This window comes from Excalfactoria chinensis, chromosome 2 (genome assembly GCF_039878825.1).
Source record: "Excalfactoria chinensis isolate bCotChi1 chromosome 2, bCotChi1.hap2, whole genome shotgun sequence".
NCBI classification, from domain to species: domain Eukaryota; kingdom Metazoa; phylum Chordata; class Aves; order Galliformes; family Phasianidae; genus Excalfactoria; species Excalfactoria chinensis.
The window spans coordinates 23938983-23966769 of NC_092826.1; the positions used below are offsets into that span (position 1 = coordinate 23938983).

The 27787-nt window shown below is 38.7% G+C and overlaps 1 protein-coding gene across 1 annotated transcript; it reads left to right on the forward strand.

The window, feature by feature from the left end:
• Nucleotides 1–9948: 9948 nt before the first annotated feature.
• On the forward strand, nt 9949–26054 carry CALB1 (calbindin 1). The gene is made up of 11 exons (XM_072328490.1): nt 9949–10145; nt 10401–10477; nt 15032–15106; nt 18922–19005; nt 19088–19144; nt 22118–22195; nt 23988–24043; nt 24126–24165; nt 24260–24313; nt 24436–24507; nt 24945–26054. Exons 1-11 carry the CDS (start codon nt 10064–10066, stop codon nt 25056–25058), a joined length of 789 nt encoding a protein of 262 aa, XP_072184591.1. The 5' UTR covers nt 9949–10063; the 3' UTR covers nt 25059–26054.
• Nucleotides 26055–27787: the final 1733 nt, after the last annotated feature.

Genomic DNA, 27787 nt, shown 5'->3' on the forward strand with positions numbered 1-27787 from the left:
CTACAGGAGATTTCAAATACCAAAGACATAAGGTTGTTAGGTGGAATTCAGACAGAAAATATAGCTTGTCCAGAAGAAGTCATAAGATATTTCCTTCTTATGAAAACATGTTTATCTTTCTTCTTTAAATAAACTTTTTTTAAAAATAGTTTTTCTCATGATATATGATGTTCTCACAGCAGCACCCTTGCTTGCTGAGGTGAAATGAAGTGGTCCTTCCAACTCCTGCCACCAATGGCTGAGCTTGCTCCTCCCCAGCACGGAACGCAAGTGGCTGTGCTCCTAAGTTGCTGAGCACCTCAGGTGGTATGGGCTGCCTGTGAGTGTAAAAAGCAGCAACCAGGCCAATTTGATCAAATGAATCATTCTGCCTCCCAAAAGCATGTTTTTCATCTTTTACACAGACATAATATGCCTACTTCGTGACCATTTGACAGGGCAAGGATGAATGACTTCCCAAGAGCTATGGGAGTGGGGTACATTACGACCATATTAGTTAATAAAAAAGGCCTGTTCTTAAGATTTAAAGACCTTCAGAAAACACTGAAGACTGTCTGCAGACTTTTCCAGACTGAGGCAGCTTTTCACCATGTCCTGCACAGAGCATAAGTGCAAAAATCCTGCTTGAACTTTGAGCAAAGGGGGATCACTATGGATGGGACTTCTTCCACACGCAAGTCTCAGATATGTTTTGATAATCACAGTTTTAGGATGAAGATGTTGCTGTGTGCTTGTGTCTTTTAAATATGTGGATATGAGTCATAATTACCGGTGATCTGCCTTTGAAGAATTCACCATTAAGAAGCTTCCGCTGACTTTTTCACCTAAAGAATCCAGACTGCCCACTATGCCATCCTGTGAAATCAAAGCCTCCTCCCACTTTCTTGAATTGTATCTGCTTTGTACATCACTTTTAGGAACAGATGACCTTGAAGATTTATGGGTAGCAAAAGGGAAGAAAGTGAGTCCTATGCAAGAAACTGGAGAAGATCTTTGTATTACAGCTTTTATATCAACATGCAAAGCATCAACAAAACAGACATATACAGATGTGCACTGTCACTGTGAATTAAAAGAAGCCACACTTCAGCATCCATGTAACACATCCTCAACTTACTTACTCTGAAGTGTGCGAGGTACCCACAGAGCAAGATTTTAGCTAGAGGAGCATAGCTCCTTAGGGTAACTGCAGGACTTGAGTGGAGCTCAGCAAGTCATAGTGCTGGCACAAATATAGCATGTCTCCCAGCATGTCTGCCCTTCCACCTGCAGAATGATTTCCAGAATAGTTACCGGAGCTCTGCCCACAACAAAATAGGGGTAGTTTGTCTTCTCACAGATGATAGGAGCTCAGCTCATAGAGAAGCAGGGGGAGGAATAAGGTTAATCTCACAGCCTCCCCTATATTTCACAAAGACACACCACTGCTGGTGTTAAGCTCATGTTTTGCTCTTTCATGACTTGTTTACTCAATTATTTGTAGCTTTCCGGGAGATTTACCTTGTGCATCATGGTTAGAGATTCTCACTTCATTCAGGCTTCAGAGGACCTGGTTTAGAGGGGATAGCTTTTATCAGTCACTTTTGCCCTCCATGCTTTTCCATGGCATGGAGCCAAGTTCTTTCATACCCTCTTCCATGTTGTGGAAAGAGTAGGTACATGATGAGAAGCAGAGGGATAGGCATTTCAAAACAGTGTCATTCTGACACTAAGCAACTAATTTAGCCAGCAAGGCATTGCTGAAACATCGTGAGGACATCTGGCTATTGCTCTCCTTGCCAGTGCCTCTGGGACACACTCACTGCAGACAAGCTGGCACCTGGCAGCCAGCCCAGCACCTGAAGATGTGGGATTTCCATGCCCCAGGTGAAGAGCCCTACTGTAACTAATAGAGAATAACACGGAAAAACTGTGCAAAAATCCTTCTTGTGGGGACTGTGGGAGACAAAAGTTTTTTGCAAGTGTCCCTGTGCCTCTCTCAAACAAATGGGGGACTAGGAACATGGAGCTGAGGTCAGTCTTACACTGCAATTGGAAGAGACTGAGGGAAAAGCACAGGCGAGTAAGCTTGTGCTATGATAGGAGGGCAGTTGTTTCTTGTTTTCATGACACGTTCTCATATGTCTGAATGCTAAACCTGGTGAATTGGTATGTCTGCAGCATGAACCATCACATTTAATTGATTTGCTTAGTTTATGGCTATTTAAATATAGGACGAGCTTTTCCCAATTTACATTGCTTTCACTTGGAATCACTGTTTCCATCCAGTCCAACCAGCAGCCTCACATGTTGCCACTTCTATTTCTAAGGCAGAAAGAACTTCTTCAAAAATGTAATGGTGGTAAGTATTAAGACCCCTCTCAGCATACGTTGGGCTGTACAGCCTTTAGATTTCTGTTAGCTCTCCCAGCACCAGTGTTGCAGGAGGCACTGTGGGAACAGTACTGCAGCACAGGCACAGCTCAATAAAGGAGTAACAAAGAACTTTGTCAGTTTGGAAAGAGGGTTTTGAGTCTGAAGTTGTAAACTGATAAGTTGGACACACTGCACTGTTGTGTTGTGAAAGACTAATGTTTATCTTCTGTTTGCTCTGACTTACTAACATTTTCCATCCTCTGGCTGTTGTAAATGTCATTTCTTTCCATGATCATGAGGACAGGCCCTGATCTTTGCTCAGAAACAGGTCCAGCTCTTCCATCAAACCTGATCATCAAATCAATACTGCAAACCTTGAACAGTTTTCTGAAGTGTTTATGTTATGAGCTGTTGGAGGGAAAGCTTCTAATCTTGAACCCTAAAGGAGGCAGGTAGACCAAATAAAGTAAAACTAATTCTCTTTAACGTATCCTTTACAAGCTTCCAAGAAGCCACTGTACCTATTAGATACTGATATACTTTCCAGGAGATACTTAGAAGTAGTTGTCAGTTCTCATCAAAACTGATACGCCTGGGAGACTTAATACAGAGATTCCTTACTGAATATCTCCTTTCTGATCTCGAATTCATCTACAGAGTAAATTATTTACATTTTTAAAGAACGCTAAATATTTTTATACATCAGAGAGATGGAAAATACTCAGTTAGCAAGTCTGACTTCCCAATGTAATTTTGATAAGATTGCGGGGTTCTTTTTTTTTTTTTTTTTTTAGTTGGGGAGAAAAAGGGGAGTGAAGCTGGTAAAAATATGAAAGAAAAAAAAAAAAAGAATTAATCAATCTTTGTAGAAAGAGCTCGTATCATTTGGGAAATAAGTCGCATGTAGAAAAGTTGTTTTCCTTTTGATATGCAAGTTTAGCAGCCATTGATCTTCAGAGAGAAATGTAAGAATGGACCATACAGCAGAACTACAGTTGGCAGTTTGCACAGAAAATAAATAAATAGAGTTACATGCCTATTTCTGCAGCCTTACAGCCAGAGGCTGAATCGATTTCTGCCAATACCAAGAACTCACACTGCTATGTATCAGCATGCAGTGACTGAGATCTTTATTAGAGTGGCACTTATGCCATTTTTGCTGAGCTAGTTTCGAGTTCACCAGAGCTGAAAGATGAACCCGTTCACCTTACAATATTGTTTGCTTTACTTACTGTTTTTTCCATATTACACTTTGAGACTCTTGCCATGTAATTTTATGGCTTTGAAGTTGCATGCGTTGACTTATAACTATAATAAAAGAATTTGGAATGAGATAACACAAGTTTTTTCCATTATTTACAAACGGTTGAGGCTGCGTATTGAACACTTCCATAGTCCATAGCCCTGATAAAATGACTAATTTTTCAAGCAGCAACTAAGTTGTGATAGACCCTTACAGCACACAGACTGGACAGGACAGAACTTGTGAGCTTGTGAGCACAAGCAAGAAAAAACTCCAGTTTATAATTTTTAATTCAGTCTTTCTGGAGAACATTGCATTCCCTAGTTACAAATTAACAGTATGCTTTTATCCTGCACAACAGCTCTAGGACACAGTTTTCTGTTTCTCTTGATTTGTGCTCTTAACATGCATTAACTTTAGTTAAGGCAACATACAGAGAGGATAGGGAAGCTTTCCAACCCCCTTCTGTTTATTGGGGACAGACCCCAAACACCATTAATGTTTCTTTTCCCCAAAAATTGGTGCTCAGAAACCAAGGACTCTGGAAACAATGGACAGTGACTCACACCACTGTATTTTCCTTTGCAGAGCCAATGCTGTCCTGTAACTTGCACATGGTCCTGAGTACTCAAAAGGCACTGTAAAACCTTCCAAAGAGGCAATCCTCCTAAATTAGGTAACTACATTTCTAGCAGTCTCCTAGTAAGATCTCTCACAAAGATGGGACTCTGAAAGATTTAGCAAACAACCACATAGCACATCAGTAGCATGAACATTCCAGTTAACTGTCTGCTAGACTATTACATTGTGCCATATTTGCTTGGGATTATGTGCAAATACACATAATCCAAACAGTAAAAAGATAATAAAAACACAGCCTTGCATAAAGCAACATAAGCCACAAAAAATCCTGCAGAAACTTGCTGGAAAGGTTGTTGAGTCACCATACCTGAATGTGTTTAAAAACCATTTGGATGTAGTGCTCAGAGACATGACTTAGCAGAGGGTTGTTAGATTTCAGGTAGTATGGTTAGGTTGTGATTGGATGTGATGACCTTGAAGGTCTTTTCCAACATGAATAATTTTCTGATTCTATGTTTCTATGAAATCAAGAAAAAGACAAATACTGAATTTGGTAAGCATTGAACCTGACTAGCAGAAAAGCACTCAGCCCATGAGCAACAGCCCATCTCCCCCCAGACCACCTGGTGCAAAGATCTCAAGGAAATGGCTGAAGATTTCCTAGTGCCATGGGTAGCTTTCCTCATGAATGTAACAGTAAAAGACCACAGAGTCCCCCAGTATCAAGAGATGGTGGGAGACAGGAGAGAGCAGTTCTTCTCTCCTGGCAAGGGTTGGGTCATCTCTGAGCCTCTTTTAAATCTCATAATTAGGCCTACAGAGTAAAATTTAAAAACACCATTAAACATCATCTTGGAAAAGATAAGGCTTGATTCAGAAATACAATTTAAATTTCACTGTGAAGAATTGCTTTGGTTTTCCAGATTTTCTATAGTATTGAAGAGCATCGAACTAATCTTACCTTCCTCGGGGTCCTTTCCTGGTGGCACTGAAATGCCAGCCCTCTATTACAGCCTTTTGTGTATTTGTAGAGCTAACATACTGACAGATTCCTTCAGTCAACAGGCTGTACCCCCAGTGCAGTATCTGCAGCCTCACACTCTCTGCCCTTGGCATCTGCTGGACTGGAAGGAGCTGTGCTGGATGAAGCTGTGTTGAACATCCATGTGGTCCTTGAAGGAAGTGAGCTGTAAAGTTAAGAAAGTAATGCTCTGATGGCCTCAAGGATCTTACAGGATAGCAGGATGTGGCAAAGCATGGTGGCATGGACTGTGGGCAATGTAATTCTGAGGAATCTGTTATTGAATGTTGCCATCTTCTCAGCATGCTGCTTCTCGGAAAGTTACAGGTGAGATTCTATAGGAATAAAATAGGTTAAAAAAGGGATAAATTAGGCCCCAGGCTCACTAGTCAGAAGGCTAAAACCAGGAATATGCTATAATCCAAATTTAGAAGTGGTTCACCATTTTGCAGTTTATATTAAAACATATTTCACATTCTTAAAATAGTTTGGAAAATTCTGTCTGGCGCATGAGAAATATGTGTCAATACAATGTTGCATGTGAAAAACAGGAATGCCTCATATAAATTCCTATTTACATAATATATTTACTGTGTAAACTGTGGTTTGCCATAATGGCTATAGAAGTCAAGGACAGCATAAGGAATACACTTCATAGAGTCACAGAATCATAGTGGTTGGAATAGACCTCTGGAGATCATTGAGTCCAGCCTCCCTGTTAAGAAGGATCCCTACAATAGGAAAGTGTCCAGGTGGGATCTGAATTTCTCTGGAGAAGACGACTCCATAACCTCTCTAGGTAGCCTGTTCCAGTGCTCTGTCACCCTTACAGAAAAGATCTTTTTCTCACATTCAGATGGAACTTTTTGTGTTCCAGTTTATGCCCACTGCCCCTAGTCATGTTGTTGGGAACCGCTGAAGAATCTGGCCACATCCACTTCAATCCTGACCTTTAGATATTAGATCCCCACTCTATGTTCTCTAAGCTGAGTAGTCCCTGGTCTCTCATCCTTTTCTCACAATGGAGGTGCTCCAGGCCCTTAATCATTTCTGTGGCCCTGTGCTGAACTCTCTCCAGCAGTTCCCTGTCTTTCTCGAATTGTGGAGACCAGAACTGGACACAGTACTCCAAATGTGGCCTCACCCAGGTAAGAAATACACAGTCCAGTTGTGTTATGGAAATATTTTGAAAATAACACATTCCTCAATCCACGGCAAGCCACATGTGCAGTTCAGTTCAAGCCACATGTTCAGTATTGACATCACCTATATCCTTTTTCTCTAATGAAAGGATGTAGTGCTCATGTAGGATATTCTGATTTGAAAATATTTAGATTTGGGTGTCTGCTCATCAAAATTCAAGTCTGAGATGCTTCAATCCATGATGACATGTTTTTGTGTTTTTCTCTTCCTCCACTGGGGCTTCTGGTTGAACCTTGCTATTTCTTGCTTTTTATTTCGTGATATTTTAGACTGAGTTGCTTTTATAAATGGTGTGTCTGATTTCCACACATCTTGAGAAACCCTTGGGATATTATATCTAGATTCTCTTCAGAGACTGAAGGCAGAAGTCTGGTAGTCATAACTAGACAGTCTCAGAAAGTCTACAGGCAAAATATATTAATTAAAAGCATTTGATGAACACCTATGAACAACAAATGCTTTCAAAGAAAATCATATTCACTTCGATTCTGGGTTAAGTTCCCAGCTGGCTTCACTGTAGCTTCCTTGACTTCTGCTGGATATGGATCTGGCTCATTTTTTAATTTTTTTTATTTTTTTGTAATAAGAACTTCTAGTAGCTCCAGCTGAAATGAATGACAAGGTTTATGCTTCTTGGTGAAGTAATTCATTAATTAGTGTGTATATATGCATATTACCACACATATAATTTCTGAAAATATGAAGAACTTTGTCCTTGTATAAAGCCCTCTAGAGTCATTGCAAAAATTTGCATGGACTTCATTGGGTTATGGATCACATCCTGTATATATCTGCATTTTTAAACCTTTTCTTGTGCTTTCTTTTCCAATGGAAATTAATAGCTTCTTGGAATTGAAATGACCAGTTGCCGATTTAGTTTTGCATAAGAAGCAGAGTCCAGCAGGATTAAATATGAATGGTGGCTTGGTAATTCATTAATCATGAAAATATGATGAGCAGTTAGTTATATAAGTGGTTATTTTTGCATGGAAATGTCTGCTACTTTTATGTCTGTGCAGAATCACTTCAAGTGCAGAAGTGAGAACACACAAACCCATTCATTTCAATATACTATTTTAGACAGAATGCACAATGACACATAAATGTTCTGTAGACAATACTGATTTTGTAGTTGTTAGCACAATGATAAGTCATTGCATCCAAGTATCCCACCTGCACATGATTATATATGTTCCTGTTCAGATGAAGCAGAGTATATTCAAAGTTTCTATGAGATTTTTCCAAACCATCTCGGTCACAAGTGACTCATGCAAAATATTTTATTCAGATAACTTCTGAAAATGTAAATATTACAGCTCCTTTCCACTTAAAAGTTTGAGAAGTCATCTAAGAAAGGTTGGGCTGGCCCCAAACAACACTGAATTCTTCCCTAACATCCAGCTGCAGACTTCTGGGTCAGTGGTAAGTAACAAGGACAAGGTTTGATGAGCCATTTGAAAATGGTGCACAGCAAGGAGGAAATCTACATAAAATGCAAGTCAAAGAACTGTTGAAATACTCAGTTTCCATTTGAGCATGCTGTTGGAAGCTGAAATTCTGCACTGAACTTAGTAATTCAATACGCTTGGCAAACACAAGAGGTTGCCTCATTGGCACAGATCTCGTCTGTGTAAAAATGATGGAAATGCCAATTCCACCTTTGTCTCCTTCCAGTGTCCTTGCGTCACTAGCACCCTGTTGTCTTTCCCAGGTAAAAAGATAGTCCCAGGCTCAATTCACTGTACTTCCGCTGTCATGGCCAGGGCCCTGCCAGGTACTTGCTCTTGTTAAAAAGAAGATAAAAAAAAGAAAAAGCCTCATGAATGCTCTGTTTTCTTGTCATTATTGTTATTTTTTTTTTTTTTTGAAATGCATTAGCATGAGATTTTTCTTTATAAGACAAGGTGTAGCGGCACAGAAGTTTCAGGATCTGGTTCCCACTGAAGTCTACTCTGAGAAAGAAAGCTGTTCCTGAAAAAGTGTGCCTATATGGGAAAACGGCATAGCCATGACTTTTTATTCCTTTTTCTTTTTTCACAAGGCAACACACAAAAACAGATTGAAAGGAAATATTTAATATTAGTGTAGCCACTTTGAAAGTGCATAAAGGCATTTGTGGCTGTTAAGTTCTTGTAAACAGTCTTCACTAACACAACTGTTTTGAACTAAAGAGATGAATTATCAAATATTGTGCCTTTCATCTTACCTGTGTTTTGTTCAGCAGATCACAAAACATAGATCAACATGATATACCTCCTTGAAGAGCCAAACAGCAGCAAGAGAATGAGTAAAAGCTGCGCATAACAGGTGGAGAAACAGGAGAATGGAAAGATGAAGGGAATCAAGTACAAGGTCTCATGATTACTTAATTGCTATGCCCACATCTTGTTCCACAATGCATACAAGATTTCAGCCACCCAATCTACTGAAATCTCTCTCAGGACATGTCAGACTTTAACTAAGCATCCTCCTCTCATCCTGCTGGGTTATCCATCCCCCTTGGCTTTTTGCCATCTTCTGTTATGCATTATCCCAATTCTGGTCCTCACATTATGTATGAGACTTAACATACTACTGTCTTACTGTTGCATATGTCAATTACTTAATGCAAGGAGATTCCCAAGCTTCCCAGCTGTTCTTATCCCCCGTCTTAACAGTACTATCTACGGTATTTGGTAATGTTCTGTCAGTCAACTCTCTTGGCCATTCAACTCTGCTAACTCAGTGTAGAATGTGAGGGACACTGTAGGACAAAGGCAGGTTCAGCATCTAAGGCTTACTTACCCAAGTAAGCCTAAAGACTGAAATCGCCCATCCCAAAGGGAACCTAATAGTTATTACTGATCCATCACCATGCTATTCTGTCATAGAAGGAAAATCTTTGGTAAGTTACACCATATACTCACACCAAACTACTGCTAGAGGAGGGTAAGACTTCAAAGCTGGTGTACCAAAAGAGCTTTCTTAACATTCAGAAGTGGCTGTGGTAGTGTCTCTCACATTTCTGTAGTGAGAAAGAGTGATATTCCATTCCTACCTGCTAGTATGAAATTAGGACCAAATATTTAAATATACCATCTCCATTCCCGGGCTATGGAGACAAAAATATCATGACCAAAACAGATTCCTTGCACTCCACACACCGTTCCATGTGTTTTTTTCTTTCACTGGGACATCCTGCACGGCTCAGACACCCAAGACATTCCCAGATGGAAGCCCAATGGCTCAACAGGGACATCCTGCTCATCCACCATCCTCTGTATCTCATGGGCACACTCTAACATTGTGAGGGGTGAAAATCAGTGAGAGAACTTCTTTCTCTGCCCGGGGGCCCCAAACAAGCAGCTTTCACCTCGCACTGGGAGGCAGCTGCCCGGGGGCAGGGATGACTGGCGAGGACCCGGGGCCCCAGACGCCGGCGGGAGACTCCGGCTACCCCCGCGCAGGGCGGGAGGCCGCGCCGAGGCCCGCGGAGAGGGAGGGAAGCGCCGGGGGGGAGTGGCCGTGCCGGGCCAGCCTCATAAATAGCCCTCGGCGGGGCGGCGGCGGGAGGAGCCCTCGGAGCCTTCGCCGCCGCAGCCGCCGCCGTCGCCGCTCCGGCCGCGGGCAGAGTCAGCACCGCGGACAGCGCCCCCGCTGAGCCCCTCCGCACCCCCATCATGACGGCGGAGACGCACCTGCAGGGCGTGGAGATCTCGGCCGCCCAGTTCTTTGAGATCTGGCACCACTACGACTCCGACGGTGACTCCTTTCCCCTTCCCGGGGTGGCAGGGGGGCGGCTGGCGGGGGGTATGAGAGGGGGAGGCTGGGGGTCCCACCACTCCCTGGCCCCCATCCCGCAGCCGGCACGGCCGCACCGCTGGGGTTGAGGTCGGGCGAGGAGTGCGGGAGCAGCTCCGCAGGGAGAACACGGGCTAGAGACATCCCTGGCAGCGCTGAAGAGTGGAGAGAGTTTGGAGGGAGTGGTGACACCAAGCGTAACTCTTTTCGTTGTAGGCAATGGGTACATGGATGGGAAAGAGCTACAAAACTTCATCCAGGAGCTGCAGCAGGCGCGGAAGAAGGCAGGCTTGGTAAGTTATGCTTTCGCCCCACTTTTTCCATCTCCTCTGGGAAGGAAGAGTTTTCTTGAGCAAACTCCAGTGCCTTGGTTCCTTTTGTTTCTTGTTGCCTTAACACATCTCATGCACTAGCCTCACGAGGCAGAGAAGGAGATGGGTTAGAAATAAGCAGATTTTAAACGAAACATCCCTCTGCTTTGGAAAGGTGGTGTCAGGGGTGTCCATTCAGCTGGAGAGCAGGTCTTGTTCACATCTCACCAGGCTGTGAGCTGGTACTGCTCAAAAGGCTTAACTAGAAAAGTCAGAAATGCATGCACATTATCCTTTTTTCATGGGTGGACTCCATCCTATTGCAACCTGATCCAGATACACACGGATACATAAAAAATTAAATATATTTCTTTAAAAAGGGGAGAGTAAATAGAAAAGAAAACCTAACTCTTCAAGTTAGTTGGGCTCTTTTAATTTAGTGCTTAATGGACAGTACGGGCTGAAATGCATTCCTGCCCCTTGGTGGTCAGTAAATAGATCTGCAGATGACTGCTAAACAGTTTTTGCCCTTTGCCAGTGTTGCACACCAGGAATACGAGCACCAAATCCTGGTAGTTCAGATTGCTAACAGAGACAGCAACGTTTTTGACACTCTTGTCAAAGCAATTCTATGCTTGAGCTATTAATGTTTTAATTAATTTCCTCCAAACTATAACCACTTGGGAAAATAAAGAGAGAGTGCAGGGAGGAGGACAGAGAAAGAGAGGGGAATGATTCCATGAAAAGATCTGGATTAATATATAAGTGAATCTTTTTAACAAATAAATTGTGGGTAATCAGTTTCTAAAACAAGCTACTTAGCACCAAATTCAAATATATAACATTACCAAGTCTACTCAAGTCAATCCATGCTAAAATACTTCTGAAGTAACAGAAGGGGGAAAAAAATAGCCAATTATCATGTGTGCATGGTGAAAATAAATTATTATTTTATATTAAAAAAACCCACAACCCTCTGAATTGAAAGATAATCTTTCAATAACGTACCTTAATATTGCTTTATATTTTAGAAGCAAAGGAAAAAAAACAACAATCACATGCTTAAATTTTGTGGAAAATCTTCTTGTAGTTCTCTTCTTAGTAATTCTATGAGTGCAGACTTCACACACTTGAAAATCTGTCTTCCAGCAATGCCTCATTTCTACAGTTAGTACCAGTGAATTCTTACGGCAATTTCTGTAGACACCCATTTTCATGAGTGTTAATAAGTACAAACTAAAATTTCAAAAGCCTCAAAAAAACATACAGAAAAGTAGTTTTCACAGGGAGTAGGTGGTTTTTTTTTTTCCTTCTTCCCCCCCCCCCCCCCCCCCCCTCCACACACACACAGAAAAACTAAGATATTTCAATACAAAACATCTCTTTTCCATAGAGAAGTGCAGGAAACTTATGTTTATTTGTTAGAAAGAAGATACTAAAGCCTGTTTATATTTAGTGTCAATGTCATTCTCGGTAGAAATGATGACAATATGAATTTGAAGCTTGAAGGAAAAAGACGAGTTACTTCAAAATCAGACTCATTTCTTTTTCAAAAGTAGTGTGCATCTCTTGAACACAGAGCTTGCTTAAAGTGACACAGAAGAGCTTTGCAGAACTGCTCTTATCTGCTACATTTCATCATTGGTTTTGTTTTTTGAGTAACATCTCCCTGTATCTCACACTCTATTTTGAAAATACTCAGGTGCTTAATTAAGCTTTCTTTTGCCATTTCTCTGAATCAAGCCTGCTTTTGGAATGTTCTTTTGAAAAGAGCAATTCACAGTAGCAACGTCAAATTTGGTACACGGTTTATTAGCTCTGCCTCATAGATGTTACCTTGATCTCTGAAGTCTTTTTCTGGATTATGGGTATATGTCATTTTAGGTTTCAAATCCAAGCTGATTCTTGGATTTGAAGGTTCATTTGCCAAACAAGCATCTCATTAATGCATCTCTTGTCTAGTGGAATGCTAATTCAGTAGCTTTAAATTTCTTTTCTTTTGCCAGAAGGGACACATTGAGAAACCAGTGTAGGTTATATGTCATTTCCTTGTCTGTCCTTCCCTTAACATGCCAAAGCTTCTTTGTCATCATTAACTTCTGTATTTCAAGTCACTTTCCTGCTCACTATTTTTGAAATATTCAATTATGCATTCTTCATAGCTGGATTTTACATCAGTCATGCCATATGCATTAAAGAATCACATTGATTCTGTCATTGAATCGGATGGTTTAACATTTCCAAGTATTATTCCCAGCTACAGAGAGCTGTTCTAATTATGTTCTAATTCTAATCTTTTTATTAATCCACTCAGTAAGCCTGTACTACTTTCGCAGATGCTTTTTCTAAGATGGAGCAATAGCAAGCAATTTGATTGATGTTACCCCCTTTGCTGGAACTGCCAACGATCCAGAGGATAGATGTGTACTAGGTTTAAGGGCTTGGGCTTCTCTTTGGTCACACTATGTGTTTTCTTTTCATGCACTGTGGTAGCTGGTGAATTGATCTGACATACTTATTTTGAAAGAACTGACACTTTTTAAAGATAAAACCTGTATAATATATAGACAGAGCTTCCATTTGCTGTGCCCTACTTTTTATGCAATACCTTCTCTAAGTGTGCCAGTTATGAGAAGAACTTGTGGAGTGTAAGTGAGTGACACAGAAATCAATACAGGGTTGATGAGTGGATCTTGGAAAGTTACTCCGCATCTGTTAACTCACTTTCTCTACATATACAGATGAGGACAGTATTTCTCAATATTTCAATATTAATTTCAATATTTAATAGACATTTATGAATGCAATCATGTAAGAGCTTCTGTAGTGCCATCTATCCTTACATTTCAAAAATCATTCCAAAACAGAGCTGTTTTTCCTACAGCTCCTCTTGGTTGAGTAAGTGACTCTTAAGCTTTAGGAGGGAAGATGAAGGTGTGAAGGGCTATTTTCTTAATTTCAAGCATTAAGCAACTACACTTGGTTAAGTTCAAACAAGTTTTTTAACTGAATGCGTATATGAATAACATGACTTGTCAGCTACCTCAAAAGCAGCTGAAATGAGCACCAAAAAAAAGAAAAAAAGACTTTCTGGACTATGTACTCGAGGACAAGCACAGGCATCCTGCTTCATTTAGCCTCTAAGCAGCTATGCCTTCTGTTTGGCACTGTGGAGGTGATACTAGAAGAATTAGCAAAACATTTAACAAGGACTAATTAAAATCCGGGTGTCTAAATTCTCCATTCCAACTACTAAGCAAACTTATGCCCACTTTGGGATCATTAGATGAGAGGTGACATTGAACTGCATTGTATTAATAACTACATCTCTAATTAAAGCTGTGGCAAATTACTAACCTGCCATGGATGACTTTGACATAAATAGGATACTAGGCCATGATTGCATCATCAGAAAGAACTGACATTTAAGTTAGCTTTTGAAGTTGAAATTTGGGACAAACTTCAACAGACTTCGTACAGCTGAGAGTCCCTGTGTCTCCAGTGAGAAATTCACATAGGTCCTATATAATCAGAACTATTACAGCAACTGAAATTTTAATTTTTAAAAACAGCTGTGTCTTCATCTATAAGCACAGAATTTTCAGTTATTTTAATATAGCTGTAGTCCTGGTTCTTGCTGCATGGTTTTACTAGCTCAGAGTGACAAGAAATACAAGTGAAAATAGAAGTTTAATCAGTAGTGAAAGTTGATGGCAGCTCATAGCAAGGCAAAGCAAGTCCAGTTGAATTGTCAAATCAGATGTTCAAATATTCATCCTGATGCTGGCACCTTTGCTGTAGCTTAGGCAGTCTTTGAGTACAAATATATAGTAGGAGCCATAACTTATACAAGAAATAAACAATTATGCTGGCTTTACTACATCAGATTTAAGGTGCTGCTCAAACCTGTCTCTCTCCCATACCTCTCTCTTTCTAAATTACAGCAGTGACATTTGGATTCTGTTTTTGTGATAACTAAATACTAAACAGTGAGGAATACAATATTCTGATTAGTTCTAGAAAGCATCCATTATTTGGGTAAAAAAAGCTCAAAGATGTGAAAAGGCCATATTGATATTCAGAGCTATTGCACTGAAATGTTCCTTACTGAGGAGGATTTTGCACTGCCTTCAAGTTTGTCATTTAATACTGAAAACTGAGAAAACTGTTTAATAATTGCTCATGAACTTCACTGTCATCCTCTTAAACAAAGGAACAGTTACACATATCTTTCAACACATCTGTCTTCTCAATTTCTTTATTCTGTAAACTAAAGTAAGAGTTCTAAGTATCTAGAAACCAGTCACTCACCTTGACTATAATATCACCCCTTAGGAAGTAAAATTTATCACAACGACGTTATCCATCCAAAAATAATTATTCAATTTCACTTCAGCTTGAGGTATCCAGCTACAATTAAGTTTGAATATTTCATCAAATGTGGTAAATTTATTGACAACTAATAGAATATTAAAGTACTTTGCATGTGTTTCTCCGCGTCTGAAAAATATTGATTATCTCATTGTAACTTCACAGGATTTAACACCCGAAATGAAAGCCTTTGTGGACCAGTATGGCAAGGCTACTGATGGAAAAATAGGAATTGTTGAGGTAAGATAGTCACCCTATAACAAATGACTAATGCATTTACCTATAGAAAGAATATTTTTTTTTTATTTTTAGTGTTTTTTCACTAATGATTTTTTTTTTTCCTTACCCAAAAGCAAAATATTCCTTACCCTTTGCCAGATATTTAACTACACTTCGTTTAACTTTGCATGTTTGATTCAGTATAAATAAACATCAACAGCGATTTAGTTTTCCTGTAAAGCAGCTTAAGGCTCTATTTTAGGAATCTAAACTGTGGAGGGTAAATATGATTTATTTCTACATATGATTTTGAACTAACACTCTCACCGCTCCTGTGGTTAGGTAACTTACAACTGAATGTAATTGGGCAGTCACTATGTGTACTCAGTGCACAATGCAGAGTGTCAAAATAATATGTTAGTAATGGCAAACTTAAACAAAATTTTAGGAGTAGTTGTGATCCAGCCTTTTCTTTTCAAGGCAGAATATTCCCATTCCTTTCTACCAGTTTCTAAAGAGGACAAAGATGCAGTCAGCCAACATTTCTACACTTACAGACTCTCAACAATTGTATAATTTAGATGACTTTCTAGGAAGTAGAGAACCATTGTATTTTCACATGCTTTCATTGTTCAAAAATCAGAAAGGAGAGTTCATTGGGTTACAGCTTGAGAAACCACTATTTCAAGCCTAAATCTACAACTCATGTTACACTGAGTGCAGTAAGACCGCAGTTTTATTATAAAATGTGATTATTATTATATTTTTTTTTCTGATAGAATGAAATATGATCTAGAGAGCTAATTAAGAGACAACTGGAAGCAAGCCAGATCTGCAAAATTTCTACAGTGACCAACCTTGGGTCAGTAGCTATTTTTAAAATAGGAGACAGAATAGGGCCTGTAATACACAGTAGGATATATCACTATTGATATAACACATCATTTCAGGATATCATCTTTTCTCCTCAGTCATGTGTCTGAATTGAACATACTTGTTTAGATGAAAACCTAGGTATGACTAAATGATGGAAACACAGTTTCTTTTACTTTCGGTTACAAGTGATTTTAAAATGCATCTTTTGACAGCACTTAGCACTACAAATTATTTTTGCGCTACCAACTGCTCACCCGTTTATTATTGAACAATCCCATTTAATTTAGTACTTTTGAATTGTGTAATAGCAAGCATTATGCAAGAAGAATGAGTAGACAGTGCCTGCAGTGACTGTTGTTCTTTACTTAGGGAAGATAACTGAGAGTTTTGCCTTTCAAGTTCTATTTCTGATTGTACTATTGACTTAATGCGTAAAGGTGAGCAAATCCCACAGGGCCTAATACGGTAAGGTGCTTACCACCTCCAGTGAGCTGCCAAGCATACTCAGCATCCACTGAAGCCACTGAATAATGACAGCACTCAGTTTAGTGACTGAAGGGACTCTTTCTCCTAATATAGCAGTTTCCTAACCCAATATCTATATTTTATTTCACTGACATCAGCATGAAGCTTGATTTGGAAAGTGCTGATGGGACTCAGCCTAAGTTTTACGTGCAGTACAATATTAAAGTTGGTATTTGGACTTGATTCTCTTTCCTTATAAATAAGAACTCTCAGCAATTCCAGATTGCTCCTATTTACATAATACAGTAAACACTTTTTCTGAATTAAAAAAGTGTGAATGTTGTTTAAATATATATATATGTAAGGGCATTTGGATTCCCACTCATCAGACTGGATACCTCAGCAGATGAAGGAAAACGTCTTTCACATGATGAGTTTTGTGGGCTGAGATAAAGAGGGGACCTGGGTGGCTTCGTAGAGGGAGGAGTGGATTTTAGGTTTTGTGTTCAGATTAAATGTCAGCTTCGTCTTTGGAAGCACACTGCACTTTGTCCTCTAGGTCTTAGCCAGCATCCACAAGCTAAGTGCAGAGCCAAACCTCTATACTTGCTTATCATTTTGTAAGAGACCTTTCTTTCACCTTCTGTATTCATTCAGGCCAACACTTGGATTAAAATGTAGATGTGGAACATGGATTTTTGAAAGACCTTTGATGGGAATCTGAGCTAATATTGCATATTGAGCTACTGCACCTTTGTAGTGTAAAAGGCTGTGCTTTTCCTCTGTATGTGACCTACCAAGGGCAGGAGATTCAGTTTAAAATATGGCAATTTTCTTCCAGAGGTAATACAGTCTGTGCCTCATAGCCAGTTTGGTACTGCTAGTAAGCTGTTCATGATTCTTTGGAAAGGTCCCATTGTCATAAGCAGTCTCTTTCCAAAACTGTGTGTTTTTATCAGTTCTTCCATGCAGTGTTTGCTGTTGAGCAGCACTGCCGATTTATTCCATAAGTCAGAGCTTCTCATGGGAGAAATAAGGAAAATTTTCCATAAATCAGTACTAAATTCCACAGATTTAGCTTTTACACCTATATGAATGCATACTTATCCGTTATTTGCTATTTATAACAGAGCAGATTTCAAAAGCTGCTGACAAAAACACATTGTTTAAGTTGATTAGGTTTGCTGTTCAGCCATTTAGCAAAAGCACTCAAAACACTCTGATGTGCCTGGCAGTCTGTAATCAATGGCTCTGTTCTGCAGGAAGAGTACTTTGATGTGTGTTTTCAGTTGTACAAGCACTCAATGAATATGACTGACTTCTTGAGCAGATAATTTTAGAGAAACCAGAGATCTGTTTTCATATCCTTGTGCCTTTGGAGTGAGAGAGAGAGCTGAAGTCACCTGCAACACTGTGGGAACCCCCAAAAAACCTGAGCAGTTGGGTGATAGCATTAATGAGGCAATAGCAGAACAAGAAATCTGAGCATGTGAAATGAATGCACAGAAACAAGAATGTGAATACAAATTTAAGATGGGGCTACAGGAAGTCTGCAGATGTCATTTTTCATAAAGAATGAAGCTGAGAAATCTTGCTTTCCCTGTTTTCTCTTCCTTGTAAGCACAGCTGGTCTATTCTTCAAGTTAAAATTTTTCTCTAATCAAAACATATTTCATACATTTTAAGCACAGAAAAAGAAATATTGGGCTTTTGTTAAAAACAAATCATGATTTTGCTTTAAATTATATAGCATGCTCTCCATCTTCTACATTTGTCACTTGCCAAAATTGAGTTATAGTAAATGAACATTTTCAAAAATCAGTACAATAATGTCTGATTTCAAAAAAGCCTTTTGTGACACAGAGGCATTGGAAAAAAACACCCCTGATTCTGTGGGGCTAAAAGTCGTTCTGATGTCCTTCTGATATTTATAGCTCTTCTTGTACACATTTCTGTATCTAATAAATGACAACTGGTTGCCATCCCCTTGCCCTACCAACTTTCATATACTCTCTTTTATTCCTGTTTATTTTTCTGCTCTCCCTACGCACGTGTTCCTGCCTCTTTTTCCTCATACTCAGAATGTAGTAGTATTCTTTCTCATTTTCTTAATTTTCACGGTCCTTCACAGATTAAACATTTTTGTTTCATTCTTTCCCTTTCACAGTGATTCTGAGGTGATCACCACAGATCCTGACTTTAAACAGGTCAATTTTTTCTCTTTTTTCCTTCAGTAAACTGCTGTTTCACTGCCTTATCTCACACCTCACTTCTGTTTGAGGTGGATGAATATGAAAAAGCTGCAAGCCAGAAGCCTTTCAGAGGCATCATCCTGATGACTGGGCTTATGGGATGAAGGTTCTTGTGCAGCTACATTAGGACAGTAGGACCACAAAGAACTTCACAATCTTTTAAGTGTGTCGCACCCGTTCAAAAGCTCATCTGGCCTAATGGAAAATCAGAATTTAATTTCTTTTCTTTTAAATCCGTCACAGCTTGCTCAGGTGTTGCCGACAGAAGAGAATTTCCTGTTGTTCTTTAGGTGCCAGCAGCTCAAGTCAAGTGAAGACTTCATGCAGGTACCCTGTGAAAATTTTCCTTCTGTAAAATCATCCAAAGACCTGATTGCCGTAAATTCACTATCAAATTATCTGATTGCAGACATGGAGAAAATATGACAGTGACCACAGTGGCTTCATTGATTCTGAGGAACTTAAGGTAAGCTGATACTTATGAGTGTGCACAAAATGTGATTCAAGATTGGATTACAGACATTGGATCTGTTTGTTCATACCCACTGGTACACATATTTGCATTTCAGACACGACTGAAAGCAATATGATTAGCTGGTGTTTTTATCACCAGTGAATCATTTAAAGTGAATCTCTAATCTGATAAATGTTTCCAAAAATGTGGTTTAATTCAGATGAATATTTGTCTCAAGTGACTTTAGATGGCTGATGCTCTCACTGAGAAGTAGGAAAGATGATTTCTGCCCCTGGAAACCAGACAGTCCTGTATAAGACACGCTGTTCTTCTTAGAGGCTGTTTAGGGTAGATGGCTGGTTTTGTGATGTTGTTTGTTTTGTGTTTTGGGTTTTTTTTTCTCTGTTTTTGTTCTTTTTCCCCCCTCCTAAGGGCATCATTACTATTAATCATTATGCTACTGGGCAGCTTGTGCCCTCTCAAGTATCATAGAACTTGTTCAGTTTCCACTGTGCTACTGTTAACACAGCTGGAATTGTCGTGCCCATGCTCAGCTAACTTGGTGGGAGTTAGCTATCAGTTTTAAAAAGCACAAAAAGGGCAGAATCATTCCATTAGTCACCTCAGTCTTACAGAATTAACAAAAGTTGAAACTAGAATGATTTACCCAAGTCTTAAACATAACAGAAATTTGTAGAAGCTGAATCACAGAGTCACAGGATCACAGAAGCTGGCAGGGCCCTCTTGGCCATCTCTCCCACCCCTGCTCCAGCAGGGACACCCATTGCAGGGGGCCCAGGCCCATGGCCTGGTGGCTTCTCAAGGTCTCCAAGGAGGAGACCCCACAGCCTCTGGACAACCTGTGCTAGTGCTCTGGCACTGTTCAGTACAGCAGAGCTGCCTGCTGCTCAGAGGGACCTTCAGTGCTCCAGTTTGTGCCCACTGTCTCTTGTCTTCTTTGCACCTTCCCTTCATGTATTTATAAACACTGATGAGATTCTCCTGAGCCTCATCTTCTTCAGGCTGAATAATTTGATCTCTCTCAGCCTTTCCTCATAGGCAAGCTGCCCATTTTCAGCAGACTCTGAGTAGAAAGGAGCTTTTTTCCGCAATTCAGTTGCTGTAGCTTATATTCAGAGGAATCAAAATCATTCATAGCAAGAGACCTAGCAGTGTTTATCCAACTAGTTTGGACTATTTTGTTCAATTTATTCCTTTTCCCTTCCTATTTGAGTTTGGTACCTGTATGGCATTTGCCAAGGAATCCCCCTTCAAGGTAGCCCACAGACAAGCACATTCTGCTGCTGCCTGCTCACAGCATATTGGTGTATCAGAAGTTGTCACAAGCAGGAGGAGGCCAAGCATGCAGCTCTTGATAACTACCCAGCAGTTAGACAGTTCTTTAAAGACTGTTGCCAGCTGCTATAACTTAAAATAGAGTTTAAAAGGCAGGGCTGATTTAGGGACAGTTGAAGAATTAAGAAATTTTAACTGGATCCCTAATGGTCCTATCTCTCATGTGCTATGAGATCTCAGAGAAACAAGTCTCCAAATATAAGACACAAATGAGAAGTTTCAGTTTTAGAAATAACTGGTATTTTTTGCCAAGCCCAAACATTTTAAATATTTATTATGTAAGGAATACACCTACCTAATTACTTTCTAAGAGCAGTTTAGGATGGAAATGAGCAAAACTTTCCAACAGTACTGGCAGTGGAACTGTCTTAGGAGTCAGACTCTCCGTCGCTGTATATTTGGGAATAGTCTGGCAACAGCTCAGATCAGACAGTGACATGGAAAGTTTAGATGTAGATCACAGAATCATAGAATTACTCAGGTTGGAAAAAACCTCAAGGATCATCAAGTCCAACCACAGCCTAGTACCATATAGTACCGTATTATAGTTACTATATTATATATAGTATACAGTACTATATTATATATAGTATTGTTTCGATGTTGGTATCCAAGTTTTCCAAGGAGCCTCAAGGTTAATTAGTTTAATTTACTGATAGATAGGATTAGGAAGAAGTATGCTTAAGCGCCAAGCCATTTCTTCCACATTCACATTACAACAACCGCACAGTACCCTAACTCTAACAACCCTCTGCTAAATCATATCTCTGAGCACCACATCCAAACAGTTCTTAAATACATCCAGAGATGGTGACTCAACCACCTCCCTGGGGAGCCGATTCCTGTGTTTAACTACCCTTTCTGATGATCGTGTCACAATACATTCGGGTGAACAGGTGAGTCCTATTTTCCATGAAAGCAAAAAAGGTTAAACATGTTCTATAGTGAAGTCTATTTGCAACATTCCAGCCATACTCTTTGTAACAATCTAGTACAGAAGCTTCAACCTCTGCATGGGTAGAATCAATACTTTTTTTCAAAGTAAAAATGGCTGTTATTCAAAGTATCTGATTAGAAAGCCACAGGATACTACATCCAGTTCTCATTAGAAAAGAACAAACAAACAAAAACTAGCAAAATTGGCCATACAGATTTGAAGTATGAGGTGAGAGGGAGTGACTGAGGTTAACACATTCACTTCTGGCATCAGGTACTGCCATCACCAAGGAGGAAAACGACTAATCGCTGATCTTTGTAAAATTGTTTTGATGATGGTATCCAAGTTTTCCAAGGAGTCTCAAGGTTAATTAGTTTAATTTACTGATAGATCGGATTAGGAAGAAGTATACTTAAGCGCCAAGCCATTTCTTCCACATTCACTTTACAACAAACGTCATACATTGTATAATGCTTTATGAAAGTGTGTATTATAGTCGAAATTATCATAAAGAAACTGTTACAGACCTAACTGTTAATTGCTATGCCTTTCCTTACTATTTTGAACTGCAACAATAAAAATTAATGTGGGAGCAAAGTAGTATTTCCCATTACTCTAATTTGAAGTTAGCAAGTCAAGCATTTTATACTATAGATAAAAATTCACCTGTTACGCTCTCTTTATTTTAACAGAGTTTCTTGAAAGATTTATTACAGAAAGCAAATAAGCAGATTGAAGACTCAAAGCTAACAGAATATACAGAAATAATGGTAAGATTATATAAAGGCATATTTCATCAAGACTGTATTTATCTTCAGCTGCTGAAAGGTTCCAAATTACTTGGGCCCCACTAAGTCATAATCAGACCAAATCAGGCTGCCGTGTCATTGCAGCACAGAGATGGCATCAAGTGCTGCAAGTACTTCTGTAGTTGTGCAATTTTCAGTGCTACTACAAAAATGCTCAGGGACTTTGAACCTTCTCAGTGCTTATTATGCAGTAGATCCTGTCATAGTGTGGTGCAAAGAATGTTCCTGTTTTACTTCCCCATTCCATTAAGGGTAAAACCAAAATCTTCAGAGCTCACAGGAGAAAAACTGTGCTTGTCATAAGATTAATTACATTATTATACTTCAATCAAATTAATTTGTGATTACTTTGTATATTTTCCCTGCTTGCAGTGTTTGTCTCTTATCCTAAAAGCCATCAATGTATGATGGCTTCTTAACAGGTTTACAAGCACCACACTCTTCTCACTTCCTCTATGCAATTATAAAAGAATAAATTAATGTTTTTTATATACACTACAACCAAACTGTCACTTCCCTGGCCTTAAATCAGTTTTTTCCTTGGGGCATTCCTTCTATCTACCACTATTGTGCTGCATGGTATAGACCACTACTGGTATCATCTGAAGGGAAATTTCAAGACAAAAAAAGACTCAGAACTCTTGTTTGCATTAAATTTCTAACACTGCACTTTTGTTTTCCTGTTTTGGTTTCATCCCAAAATATTTTCAGCTGTCAAAAACATGCTAGGTAAATACACAAGTTCTCAAATTGACCTGAAGTCTGAGAACTGTTGTTCAAGACTTGATTCTTTCCTGACAGACGACTGCTGGTTTGTTGAACTAGTACAACCCATTTACCTAAATTTACATTTAGCAAGTGTCACTGTTTATTCCCTGGTGAAGATAAAACACATTTCCTATTCATTTAAGGAGCTTTTGGACTTCTGTATTTAAGTGCCTCTGCAGAGAGACACATTGACAAAGAATTAAGAGCAATAGGAAAGAACTTTTAAAACCAGTTCTTCCGTAAGCTCCCCAGAAACTCGGAACTAAGACTAATGGAAAACATACAGCATCCAGAAGCTGCAGGCAGGAACAACCACCTACTAACAATCTATCAAAATAAATGACTTTACAGCTCCCGCTGTTTACCTCCTCCAAATGTAACTCCTTCATGTGAAATGCATGCAAAGCAGATGCTTTTATACAAGGAAGGGAGGTGTTAGAAGGAGCCAAGGTGTTATGCAGAAATAAATGTTTATAGAATTGGTCTCTTTCTCTGTTCTCCATTGCCATTTATCGTACATTAGAAAAATGAAAATGAGTCTTCTTTCATGGCATTATTTCTGTATTTGAAAGGATGTACACTTACCTCGGTACACAATTCAACTTTCCCTCTTATCTAAAAATTACATCTGGAATTACCGTGATTGAAAATGACAGGATGAGTGTGGGTGGTGGTGTTTGTTTTCAGTACCATGACTAAAAATGCTTTGTACAGTTTGCTGCTTTTGTGTCTCTTATACAGCAAAGGCAAAATACTATTTGAAAGTAGAAAAATTGATCTGTATAGATAGAAAAAAATGGGAGAGGAAGTTCCATGCAGGGATAATATCTCCAGCTATTTCTAATAACAAATATATGCAGCGGGAGCTTATCCTTTCAAGGGCTGAATGGAAAGCACTCTAAACCAATATATGATTAAGAGTGATTAGATTCTTTACTGCGTTAATTAATTGCAATTAATAATGTAAAGATATCTACTCTTCCAGCTCAGGATGTTTGATGCAAACAATGATGGAAAGTTGGAGCTTACTGAACTGGCCAGGTATGCCTCTTGTCTCCTATCACAGCAAATATCAAGCACCAATTACAGTAAATATGTTGACCTTTGTTTTTTGTCTCCAAAGGCTACTCCCAGTACAGGAAAATTTTCTTATTAAATTTCAGGTAAGAATATTCATTGTCTTATGGTTAAACTGTTGGTATTACACATACTCAGTGACATAAATGGATTCTTTTTTTTTTTCCTTCTGATGTTTAGGGTGTCAAAATGTGTGCAAAAGAGTTCAATAAAGCCTTTGAGATGTACGATCAAGTAAGTCTTTAGAAAGCCTTTTTATTAATTGATTAGTCTGATGGCACTTATTTTCCAAATTTGTGGAAAAGCTCTGAAAAGAAGAATAAATGCCTGATGTTCTCTTTCATGTTGTTTTTCAGGATGGCAATGGATATATAGATGAAAATGAACTTGATGCACTGCTGAAGGATCTCTGTGAAAAGAACAAAAAGGTAATCCTAGAGGGCTTTCTTCCCCTTAGAGATTAGATTTAATTTGGATTTTAAGGACACTTTAATCCACTCAATTAAGATAAATATAGAACTTCTAAGTCATAATTCCTGAAGTCAAGGCACAACTAAAAATCTCGGCAGAAGTCATGGCAGTGTAAAGCCTTAACTAAGGGAACTGTGATTACACAGCAACACTGTCACAACCTTGCTTATGAGGCATCAGCACTCAACACTCCCACATATGCCTATAACACGGATCATATAAATATACAACAACTTTTTCAATGCATTACTGTTAGAAAGGCTGAGAACATCTTTTTTTCTTTTTTTCTTTTTCTTTTCTTCTTTTTCCCCTCCTTATTTTCTGCCATTGGCAGCAAACTTGTTCATGCTGGTAACTAAACAGGATTATAGAGCATTATCTGTTCTTTAAATAGGAATTAGACATTAACAACCTTGCAACATACAAGAAAAGCATCATGGCCTTGTCTGATGGAGGAAAGCTTTACCGAGCAGAACTGGCTCTCATTCTCTGTGCTGAGGAAAATTAAAACTCTTCTCTCATGTCCACTTAACTAGTGATGTATTCTATCTACACAATAACTGTGCACTATAAGGGAGTAGGCTGTATTTTTAAACTGCATATAGAAAATTAGCCAGGATGTGTGGCACATTCCTTTAAGTTCATTTCTATACTGTTTGTAATGTACAGTTTTTGTAACAATAAGATTGATAAAGAGAATGTCTATGTTTGGGCCAGTCTGTATATTCAAAAGAAACTAAAACGTGTTGGGGTTGGATTTTTTTTTTCTTTTTTTTTTTTTTTCTTTTTTTTTTTTTTTCTTCTGCTTTCATGAACATGCCTGAAAAAAATATTACACCTGCTGATGTTGTTGTGGTCATCATATCCTTTGACACTTGCAACATTTTTCCTTGTTGAACTATGTAAGAAAAGGCCTAGAAATCTTTCTCCCGCTTACAACTACACGTGTGTTTTTTTGTTTGGGTTGGTTTTATTTGTTTGTTCGTTTTTTAATGTACGATACAAATTCCGAAGAAATGTGATTAAGGTTGGAATAGGAAAAAGAAGTAGGCATGTCTACACTTCAATATGTTACCAAGAAATATTTCCAGTTGTCAAACCACCCACTTACAGGTCTGTGCTGTCTGTAGTTTTTCAACTACTCACTATGAACTCAAAGTATATAGAAGAAGCATTTATCTGGGATAGATCTCCATGCAGTAGTTGACAAAAATATTCTGTTCTCAATCTTGCTGTTTAACTTTACTGAATTAAAACATAGGCACTTCAGAAACAAATGCCTTTAATCTGTCTTGGAATCCTGGCTAAATGACAGATAGCATAGTTAATACACAGATTAACATATGACATTATAAGTGTACCTTTCATGACTATTGCTGTGTCAGAGAATATGACAATCCATTTTCTAAACTATTTTCACATTTTGCAGGTTATATTATTCTAGTAAACTGCTGTTTTTACATCATATTCTGTGTAATCTATAATTAAATTTAATATCCTAAGACTATTGTTGTCTACTTTGTCTATCTCCTGGATGTTCTTTTCTGTACCATGTTAAGGGAAAAAAAAACAATTATTTTGAAAAAAATTGTGCCTCCTTGGATCTTACACTGAGTTATTAATCTGTAATAATACTAATAAAAGTTAACACTAAAATGAACACAAGACCTAGTGAAGATTTTATAACAGTTTAGTAATTACCAGTGCTCTGCTTTTTATTAAGCTAGAGAGGTATTTTTTTAAATGTGAAATATAATATGGAACAAGCTCTTTTTTCTTCCTTTTTTTCTTTTTCTTTTTCTTTTTTTTTTTTTTTAATTTTAATTAATTACTATTATTATTATTTGGCCTGTCTTTTTTATTTCACACCATTTTTTACCAGCACCTCCATGAATATCCAGGCCATTGCACTCAGTATACGCTGATGTAGGAAGGAAATTGGGCTGTGTCTTAAAGTCATTAAATCTGCGTTGCTTCCATACACAGAGAGCTGTTTCAGAAGCAGGTTAGAAGATTAGCTTTATATAACTTCTCAAATGCATCTCTTACTTAACAAGCAGAAGGAAATGCATTTTATTTGAAATGTATCTCATGCAGTGAGGCTTAGATTCTTCAAGATTATTTTGGCACTGAAATCCCACTGAAATTAATCCATGACCTCAGGTGAACTCAGGCAACTAAATGCCATTTCAGAAACAGCCTTATGGCCCCAGGCTCCTTCAGCCTTGGCCATGGCATGTTATGGAGTGCAGGATGGGGCCTTGCTGAAGAAAGGCACAAAAACTGAAGTAAGATTAATTTAGCTCATTCCCATGGCTTTACTCCTGCTCCACACAGTGATTTAAATTCACACCTGCTTGTTCGCTCTATGCAATGTGAAATACAATTGTGTATGTAAAGTGAAGGAATAGTGAATAGATTATCTGCCTATCAGTATAATAAATGATTAATATTGTTCATCTTGTGCAGCTGAAACACTGGATTTTGCCTTATTTTAACATTTTAACAGTGTAAATGTTAAGAAAAAGTATTGTATGCAAAATATGATGTAACATGACTGTTTGCTAAAATCCCTACAGTGGAAGATATCTAAAGTGTTTTGACAAAAAGTCATCACAGAATCTGAGATATGCCTTTCTGAGCATGAGCAAAGTTACTTGTCAAAGGCTTGTTCTGAAGTCATGATGCCCATACTACTGTTGGTAATTTTCTCCCTCCATACAACAATTCTCAGCTACCTACAGAGCAATGTTTCTTCCAGTATCTTCTCATGAATAAAACTTGAATTAAAAGACAATGATTCAACAACACCATTCTAAAAAAGATGTCTATTATATCAATGAAAAGCTAAATTTATAGCAAATGATACAGCTAAGTCAAAGCTGCTGTAAGATCTCCATATTTTCAAATCTCTTCAATGCTCCTGGACAGAGCTCTTAGAACTACCAGGGTTGGGGCTGAACAAGGGTCAATAAGAGAGGTGATGTTGAGGAAGACTACAAGCTTCTTTCTTTTGGCAGGCATTCAGTGAAACAGATTATCTAATCATTTTACAATAGAAGGCAGCAAAAGTTTCCTAATTCTCAAAGAAAACAAACAAACAAGCAACAAAATCCAAAATCTATTTGGCCCTTTTAAAAACCTTTGACATTATAAATGCCCCATCTGCTAATGTAAACCTTAGCAGTATCCAGACATCCCTCTGGTGCACCTCAGGGTGTCTCACCTGATTGCAAG

Coding starts and splice junctions, on each gene's coding strand:
- CALB1 (XM_072328490.1), top strand. CDS start 10,064: ATGACGGCGGAGACGCACCTGCAGGGCGTGGAGATCTCGGCCGCCCAG. Junction 15,107..18,921: donor GAAAAATAGGAATTGTTGAG/GTAAGATAGTCA, acceptor AATCCGTCACAG/CTTGCTCAGGTGTTGCCGAC. Junction 24,166..24,259: donor ATTTTCTTATTAAATTTCAG/GTAAGAATATTC, acceptor TCTGATGTTTAG/GGTGTCAAAATGTGTGCAAA.